General features: G+C 35.5%; 1 protein-coding gene across 1 annotated transcript; it reads right to left on the reverse strand.

The window, feature by feature from the left end:
- Window positions 1–224: 224 nt before the first annotated feature.
- mRpL15 (mitochondrial ribosomal protein L15) lies at window positions 225–9,849 on the reverse strand. Its single transcript, XM_071672551.1, has 6 exons — window positions 9,546–9,849; window positions 6,543–6,697; window positions 4,419–4,584; window positions 3,211–3,370; window positions 2,640–2,764; window positions 225–1,434 (listed from the first exon to the last, which is right to left on the reverse strand). Exons 1-6 carry the CDS (start codon window positions 9,645–9,647, stop codon window positions 1,258–1,260), a joined length of 885 nt encoding a protein of 294 aa, XP_071528652.1. The 5' UTR covers window positions 9,648–9,849; the 3' UTR covers window positions 225–1,257.
- Between the last annotated feature and the right edge of the window lie 60 nt (window positions 9,850–9,909).

Here is a 9,909-nt window from a genome sequence, read left to right on the forward strand (position 1 = left end):
AGGAATAGGTGTCAGAGATATAGAGAGGTAGAAAAAGTTTTGCTAATCTGTGGAAACTGTTAGGTCCGATAAATTCTCTACTAAAGGTTGGAACTTCAGCATCTTAAGTCCAGCTGCTACTAGACATAACTGTTTGGCATTCATCAGTCCAGCCACCTCTGTAAAGTCCAGAAATGCATTTCATAATTTTATAATGATTACAAAGTCTTCAAAAAGGATATCAGTATCATTAGGAGGATTTATTAATGCTGTACATACACAATTATATATACAATAATTGCTTTAAAGTCCAAGAAGAGACCATGTCTTTGTCCTTGGTATTTACAAGCTGAATGGCAGAAGTATTTTTTTAGATGGGTATCTGCTTCATTTTCACATGACATAATAGACTAACCATTTTCTAAATATCACATATTTAACTAGTGAAAAATAACCAATTCTGAACATTATAAATATGATAAAAAAATATTTCATACTTAATCGCCATCTCCCGCATTAGTGAGGCACCTCAAGGAAACATGAAAGAAAGGCCCAACTCACCCACATACACGTATATACATAAATGCCCACACATGCACATATACATACCTAAACATTTCAATGTATACATACATATACATATACACACATGTACGTATTCATACTTGCTGCCCTCATCCATTCCCATAGCCACCCCACCACACATGAAATAGCATTGTTCAATATCAATTACCTTAACACCATATATCATTTGTAATTGTTTACTGGTGTTACTAGACTCCACCTACAAGTGGTTTCACCATAAGTAAGGGGTCACCTCATGTGAGCATTTATCATGTGTGTGGAAAGGAGTACAGTCTTGTCAAGGAGGTTCGCTCCAAAGGAGTCCATTATTTTCCTACTCCTACATAGAGTGTGGCCCTGAAGCTGCTAGAGCCCAATAACTGGGGTTGTATCATAATAATATCAGCTTACATGAAAATACTCATTCAATGGTAACTCTCCAATAACAGAAAGCAATCTTCCATACATCAAAATTTTTGTTTTATGTCCTGAGAAGCAGAATAGCCATTTAAAAATGCAGCCTTTTATCTATAATGTTTTCAGTAAATTTCAGTAATTCACAGTTGTTAAACTGCAACTACTTTCTCTGTACAACCAAACGAGTATTTGGGCTTAGCATAAGCAAATTTTGGTAATATTTTCTTACTACATTACAATAGGAATATGCTAAAAATGTGAAAAGCAGTCCCTCAAATGTATCAGATGTTCATAAACTTATGATGCATAATATTCTTTGAGTTCAGGATCTTTGGGTTTGAGGATAACCTTGTCTTTCAAATTGATGACCCATCCTGGCTCCAGTCCAAAGAAAACTTGGCGGGGGTCTTTCCTTTCCAGTAGCATTTCTTTGTTTGGTGACGCATTGACATTTGGCAATACATAACCATATTTCTGGGGAAGCATAATGAATGATCATATTAAATTATTTAGAACATGTGCCAGTATAAAAATATAAAAAGCTGCAACAAGTAAAATGTTGGAGTCTTTACGTCAATGGAGGAATTTCAAGAAAGGAAATATTTCACAGAAGTGTGTGTCTTAAGTTACCCAGAACAGCTTAGTGTATAATTACCTAAGTTATTTAAAAAAGCATACTGTATAGTGGACTAAAGGAAACTACACGTACAGTAATAATTCATCAAAATTTACAATATCTTATCCAAACACAGCCTAAGCATGCCCATAAATCCTGTACAGTACAGCAGAAACATTTTCCATGTGGATGTTTGTTAAAGTGAATTCTATACATTGAACAGTGATTCAGAAAATAATAAAATGTACCTGCATCATGACAAAACAAATGTCAAGACAATATTTTCATTTTGATAAAAGAGCTAGACGACCTGTTCTGAAAAACAATTATCCATATCATGACTAAGTAGTCAATACCTTTTCTTTATTCAAACAGTTTTTATTTTTCATACTAAATTGGAAGTGTTGGTCTAAAAGGTGCCTCTTTACCACTGAGATGGAGAGTTGACCTGAATCTTAAGTGATGGAACTGAAATCCTCAGATGGCTCAATCTTTAAGTGTTTTGTAACTCTTAAGTTAAAAGCTTTCAAACTGATTAAACAAACTAGAATATATTACGATAGCTTTAGTTACATACTAGATAATACATCTACAAAGGTTTTAAGTCTATTACAGTTTTGATAAACTGTTTAATTTCTTTTTATACTAACCTAATGCATCATATGTACCCTAAAGTTAGGTTAAAGGTAAGTAATAACTAAAAACGCTGAAGTTGTGATGAATTTACAAGCTAATTATCAAATAATCAGTACTCTAGTTGAGAAAAATTCAAAATTACTTTATTATCAACCAACTGCATGACTGGACAATAAAAGAATATGCAACTGGATGAATTTAGAGCAAAACTATATGACTAATAAATGGTCATTCAGCCACTGCCTTTTTGTTATTGCAATTATTGCAAAAGATTTAAAATCATATATAAATCCATTTTTGTTATAGAAAGATTCTGCAGACTATGTTTTTGTGACTATATCTTTGACAGTTTTTTCAACACAACATTCAAACATGTTCAAAAGTCAGTTACTTTCCTGGTGAAAATACAGAAGCCCTTGATACGAACCTGTGCTAAGATGAACCTTTCCTTAGCTACCTCAGCAGGGTCTGCTAGATACCCTCGATTTTTGGGATCACTGTAATAATCTATGAGGTGCTGTGGGGGAAGCATGCGACGCGGTATTGGAACACCTGAAAAGGGATTCAAGACTAATCAAAGATACAATCATGCTAGTTTTAAGCATACTATGTGATGTCATTCCTTTAACATGGTATGGAATTAGAAAAGTTAATATAAGTCTATTCAACCAGTTATACATTCAGTAAGTCTATTCTCTTGCATTTGTGATATCTACTGATAATGCATTTCTAGGACACAATAGATCAGTGCTAACCATCAGAGATCATATATAGCCTTAAAATAGTCTTATAGATCATATATAGTCTTAAAATTTTCTTAACTGAAAAAGATGTTCCAGGCTTTTCTAATGGTGGATTTACCTAACATATATTCCATACCTAACAAACCTTCATATCAACTAGCATCAACAGGTGCCTACTTTGTATTTCAGGTGATCACAAAATTAGGAAATATTTTAAATACAGTGGATATAAAAGACATCAAAATAAATACAAACCTCTCTGAAAGAACTTCATGGGTTTAATGGCTGCTCTCAGAGAAATTGGATCATAGTAAGCCACTGTTATGAATCCTCCATTGCGTTCCACTGCAGCTATTATCGCCTCATCCGCCCACTGGACTTCCAAATTTAATGTTGCCTTGAAGTGGTCAATGCCCTGTACAATATTTTCACATATTCTTGACTGCATAAAAATACATTTTGCAGACAAAGCTTAAAAGTAAGCAAGCTAGATCAAACTGTACTGTACTGGAAAAGCAGCTATGTCAAAGCATGGTATGTTCAACTTGTTCTAATAATCCATTTGATGCAGAGAAGCCAACAGTGACTAAAAAGCAAACACAACAATTACCTGGGTGCTATCCTTAACAACATATGGAGCTACTGAACCAAAAACAAGAAACTGCCCAGCCACTGGAGTAAATCTTGAACCCAAAAATTTTAAGATGAGGATATTTATTTCCTTGTGTAATTAATTGTTTTTTGATATATGTAGCTTTCAAATCTACATTTACAGATCTGTCTCTCCAACAGACAATTTTCTGCACTCAACAGTGATCAAAGGCAATAATCCAATCAAATGGAAATTTATTTATTTATTTATTATACTTTGTCACTGTCTCCCGCGTTAGCGAGGTAGCGCAAGGAAACAGACGAAAGAATGGCCCAAACCACCCACATACACATGTATATACATCAAGCAATGATCAGCAGGTCTGAACAGCATCAGTGAGTATTTGTAAGTGAATTTGGGTAAAGGTTGCTAAGTGCTGTCTAATCTCTGTAACATGATGTCACAGCCTGGGGTAAGTTATTGTTTGATTATTTAGTCCTGTAAAAGTGGACCTTTTTTAACATTGAAGGCTCCAGTGACAGACAAAAATCCACATCACAGCCTGGCCTTAAATGAAATACAGAGAGGTTAATGAAAGGAAAAAAAGGAGAGAGAAAGGTTTCATGTGTTTATGGTGATCAAAGGGGGTGCATTCTAAAGGTCTGCCCAATTCTGGGGAACTAAAGGCTACTCTAAACCCTAAACATATAAGTGCTCTCAGGTGTTTACAGGGATCTGTCTTTAAGTGGAAAAATAGAAATAAACAAAATATGAAAGATAACGAATACAAATCACTAACACTATGGATACAAAATACTTTAATAAAGAACAACACATAAAATCAATATGCTCAGTATTATACACACTATACCTCATTCTCCAGCATGAAGCCACCTTCCTTCTCTTCAGGTCTGATGATAAATAACCCAGTAGCCATAAGCTGAGTAACATCAACAGGAACGTCACAGCGTAGACGATTTGTGTCAATCATCTTCTGCAGCTTCCCCATGCATAAAGGTGCATATGACAACTTCAAACTAAGCAGAGAAAAGCGTTAAAGCATCTAAGATTAAGATATACTAAATAAATGTTCATTATCCTTTTAATACCACCAACACATAGACTGGAAGGAAAAATATTTTAGAGCAAGAGAAGAAAAGAAAGGTAAATACGTACAATGGAATCTGTTTAATTTCAAACTTTTTGCACAATCACTAATAAACCCTTTAAGGAAAAGTGGTCAGTCTTGCACTGTCAGGATTTCTGTCTATCTATCCATCTACATCTCTCGTGCTTCAGAGGTGGCTACAGCAACAGAGTCTCCATAACTAAAGAACTCCAGTACCACTTCTTAGCCTTTAGTGCCTCATCCTTAAAAGGCCACTGGCAGAGGGCAAGTCTAGCACAGTTTGTAGAGACTCCTACCTAATGTCTCTACCTAATAATCCTGCCTAAACATTCCTACCTACTACTTCTATCTACTGCTTCTACCATTTTGCCAAAAGGCAGGGCTAATGCACAGAGTTCACCACAGGAGAATCTAGTGTTATAAAGATTGAGCCATGCGAGGTAAATGTTGTCAAGCATTACATATGACAAGTAGAGACAGTATGTTTGTGGACAGAATACCAGTGGTTCACATGTTAGTGAGAAAGAAAGAAAAGACAGCTACGTGTGTCAGAGTGCAACTTGACAACTGGTAACACCTCCCTGGTCGCTGGCTGCCTACCAGTTACTAACTACTACATACCCCTCTTACTACTAATTCTCTTTCTAATGTATCATTTCATGTTCAGTCAGCCCTCTTCACATATTATCCTCAAACATTTCATCTCCAACACATTTACCCTATCCTTTAAATTTTTGTGTAAGGCCCATGCTCTGCATCCATACAGCACTAAAGGGACTACAATACCATGAAACATACTTATCTTTGCTCTTAAAAACAATGACCTCTCTTTCTACAATTCCTCAATGCACCTTACACCTTTGCTCCCTCACCCACCCTCTGGCTCACTTCAGCTCCCTTGGTTGTGACCCCTCTTTCCATACATTCCTCAATGCACCTAAGATCTTTGACCCCTCACCCACCCTATGGCTCACTTCAGCTCCCCCAGTTCCATTTACTATCATATCCATTCCTAGGTATGTAAAACACTCCACATACTCTATGGTCTCTTCATTCAAACTGATACCACAAATATTCTGTCTATTTTGAGTGCTAAACCTGATAACCTTGCTTTCATTCACATTTATTTTTAACTTTCCTCTTTTACACACTTTCCCAAACTCAGACACCTGCTTCTGCACTTTTTCACTCGAATATGCCCCAGTGTTGAACTATCAGCTAAGAACATATGATCCACCTCCAACCTCTTGAATGAACTATTCTAATCTGCAATATGCAATGTATTATCAGGCCCAAATTTCATAGCCAGAAATATACCATTTAGCAAAATTATTACTAGGAGTAAATTCAATAAAGTTGTTACAATGCAAAATAATTTTGTATCTATGGGAAGAAACTGATCATTCACTGCATCTCAGTGAATGATTTGGTTAACTGGATTTTTTGGGGAAAAAATTAATGATCTAGTCATTAACTGAAATACTTTACAGTCCATTTTCCTTTTTTCATACTTGATCATTAATTAGTTTTCAGGATAACATGCATTTCTAGTTACATACCGTGCAAAATATAAAATAGTTTGTCTTATCTGTTAGTCCTTATTATATGCCTCCTGTTTGACACTAATATTTAAACATCAAAATTTTGATTAATCAGTTTACAAATACCTATGCTTATATTCTCATTGTAAAAAAGTTATATTGAAGATCTATAAAAAAAAATGGTCTCCAACTAACTATACAATTTACAAGATCAAAGACTTGAAAACAGATTAATTGGCCTGAAAATATAATGCCTAAGATGAACAATAAAAAAGCAAAATGTGTGAAATATTTCACCCATATACAATTATAATTCTATACTAACTGATGACCTTTGTAGTAATTCTGACAAGGGAAACGTAAATAAAAGGGGGTATTTCCAGTTTCATAGCCAAGTGGCATAAAATTCTGTCTCTGTCCAGAACCCTTGCTGCCAGCTCCATGGGTCTTTCCTCCATATATACCACGTCCTCTTGTTTTCTGAAAGAAGGGTGATCATGATATAGTCACTTTAATATTACAGTAAAATGAAAACTATAGTCATATCTTTTCATTGAAACATCTTTTTCCATCAACAAATTATATTTTCATAAGAAGGAAATAAATTATGGATTATACATATACAGGATGAACCTTTTAACAATGGCAACTATGGGACCATGCCATAGCAGGACCACAGAAAAGGCAAGAAAACAGAAATTGACAGCTAAGGGAAACCCCTATGTAAACATATTCCTGACCCTAGTCTTGCCCTCATTCCACATACATAAAGCTTAAAAATAGGAAACAATACAACCATCAAATCTTTCAAACAAGGTTTTCATTACTAAATCAGTTTACATCAGAAGTATCCCCAGATAGGCACTCCTCAATATCATGGGAAAGGATTTTTCATAGCATACAATGCTAATACAGGGCAGATTCATTAGCATTATACACTTGTTCTGGGGACAAGTTTTCCACTGCCACTAACTGTGCAAATTCATCCACAAACTTTGTTGCAGCTTTGTGAAAAGTAGTTAACGTAACAAACAACCATAGTTGGCATTGTCAACTCTTGTTACTATTGCTATCTTATTGTTATTATCAAGGGAGCCAGCCCAAAATGCATCAGTCCCAGCCAGACAGCTGGCTCGTACATTCTCTCTCAACCTGTATATATTGCTATTGGTTGTTTCAATGAGAAATGGGGTTTTTATCAATTCTTTTAATATAAACTTTCACTTCAAGCTTCCATGTCAGCACTACTCTTTTCTCCGCACGCACTATGTGCTGAAATTCCATGTCTCCACTTAAACCTGTGTAACCATCCTTGCGAATATTCACATTCATAGTTTAGTACTAGTTCTCTATGAAAAACTTTGACCTGCTCAATAAGCATCTCCCTAGAAATACATACACCTTCATTACGTCGGAGCTTAATCCACTTTACAAGTGCACCGTCTAATTTTGTACTCCTGGCACCTTTCAAAGTTTTCTGAAACTAAACTTTTCTGGTTTACATTTCAGCAAAAAACTGAATGTAAAAGATTGACAGGACTGTTAACTAGCTCAGCTGCAGTGTAAACAGACTTTGGCGCCTTAGCACTGCTAATAGTGCCACCCTGGTGGAAGATCTAAAAATAATAGTGGTAGATTCAAAATGTGCCGGACCACAGAGCCCTGGATTAGAGAGGTACAACCTGTACTTTACAGATGATCATCAAAATTTTCAACAAGGAATGGAAATCTGTTTATATCAAGACATCCAAAGCTGATACAATCATATAAGAAATCCTCTAAAAGTTTCTTCCTCCTAAACAAACAGTAAATGAACACTTAAGGTAACCTAAATAAGTCAAAAACACAGCAATGTCAGAGACTGTATGAATAATGTATAAGTAACCTAAACAAGTCAAAAACACAGCAATGTCAGAGACTGTATGAATAATGTATAATCATCTACTGGTAAATATCAGCTAAAAGAGATTACATGAGGCAGGTGGCAGAGTTATGCACTATGCCAATGAGTCTAAATATAATTTGTTCCAACCTGTGGTGTCAATGAATACACACTGTAAAATAAATTGGTTAAAAAGATGACAAAAAAGAGTAGTAATATTTTTACCTCTGAGACAATGCAAAGGAAATTATTATGAAGGAAGAGATTAAGTCTAGTAAACAAAAAGTATGCATTAACTGTAGATTTATGGGCCTCCATGGCATAGAGGTTAGCAATGCAGACTGTCACACATTCAAGGGTAACCTGGGGTTAAGAGCATAGGTTCAAATTCTGACTGCACGGTTGGTCCACCACCAACCTAGCCGTTCGTCCTTCCCTTGGAGTTGGTTGATAAAATGGGTACAAGGCTTAGGCTAGGGGGCATTTTTTTGTATGTTTTCCTGGCGCTACTTTGCTGAAGCAAGGGGTAGCAATGCTGTTTCCTGTGGGGCAGGGTAGTGCCAGGAATGGATGAAGGCAAGCAAGTATGAATATGCACATGTGAATATATCTATATGTCTTTGTTTGTGTATGTATAAGTGTATATATACTGATACGTATATGTATATTCATGTATGTGTGCATGTATGGGCATTTATGTATATGTGCGTGAATGGGTGGGCCATTCTTCGTCTGTTTCCTGGTGCTACATTGCTTACGTGGAAAAAAGTGATCAAGTATAATAAAAAATTTATATATATATATATATATATTATATATATATATATATATATATATATATATATGTATATATATACAAAGCCAATTATATGGCCTTGAATAAGGCATTCAGTTTCCCATGCCATCTCAGATGACAAAAAAACTACACTTGCCTAAACAGGGATTTCTCTGCATGTGACCTCAAAGACAACAGATTAATCATCATAAAAGACTGCTTTCAAAACTAAATAACTCATGAGCCAATAAAAAGTAACAACAATTTAAATTTGGTACTTAAAATACATGTAGACCTAAATAGTTTTTATATGATCAGTAAGAGTTCGTGAAACAAAAATTGTAAATATACATACAAAAAGGAGCAATAAACTGGTAAAATATAAGAAGTTCTATTGGTTGACTTGGTCTCGGACAGTAAGGGAGATAAATTTTCCTGAGCCAAAAAACTGGATGGAATATTCTCCCGCCTGATACTAAACACATAAATAAATTTAAAGGCACACTCAATAAGTACCATAGAGATATGATTAGATATTAGTGATCCTATATAAATCCAATAATCCATCAGTGTAGGTATGTATATTCTAAAAGAACCATTCTCATACCCAGTTAATAAAGGCAAGCCCATAGTATAGTTTTATAGAAATTACTCCATGTTCTGAAACATACCCCCTTATGAGCACCAGGGTTTGGCCTCAAGTTCCCCAGCGACACGCGTGGTAATCGTCTCAAAAGCGAGAGGGCTTTTTCCGTGCCAGAGGAGGAAGACATGGTCTTCCCTTCTTGTGCAGTTTAAGTGTACGTTTGTTTGCTTCTAATCATTAACCAATTGTCCGTTCCTTCGTTTTTTAATTCCCTTAAGGCTGAGGTAGCCTTCAAGTAAGGTATTTGGTAACTGAATTAAACCAACGGCCAACTAAATCCAGGAACAACTCGGCTGATAGGCAGGTTTGTTATGAATACAATGCTGGACGGGGCATATATTTTTTCAATGTAAAATATCAAATACTTTTAAATCTGATAAGTTACAAGC

The sequence above is a fragment of the Panulirus ornatus genome, chromosome 17 (genome assembly GCF_036320965.1).
Source record: "Panulirus ornatus isolate Po-2019 chromosome 17, ASM3632096v1, whole genome shotgun sequence".
Taxonomy (NCBI): Eukaryota; Metazoa; Arthropoda; class Malacostraca; order Decapoda; family Palinuridae; genus Panulirus; species Panulirus ornatus.

Excerpts from the sequence above, each read along its gene's own strand:
- mRpL15 (XM_071672551.1), bottom strand. The coding sequence starts at position 9,647 with ATGTCTTCCTCCTCTGGCACGGAAAAAGCCCTCTCGCTTTTGAGACGA. Across the intron at positions 3,371-4,418 it reads GCTTCATGCTGGAGAATGAG|GGCATTGACCACTTCAAGGC; the intron begins GTATAGTGTGTA and ends AATATTGTACAG. Across the intron at positions 1,435-2,639 it reads AAAGGTTCATCTTAGCACAG|AAATATGGTTATGTATTGCC; the intron begins GTTCGTATCAAG and ends ATGCTTCCCCAG.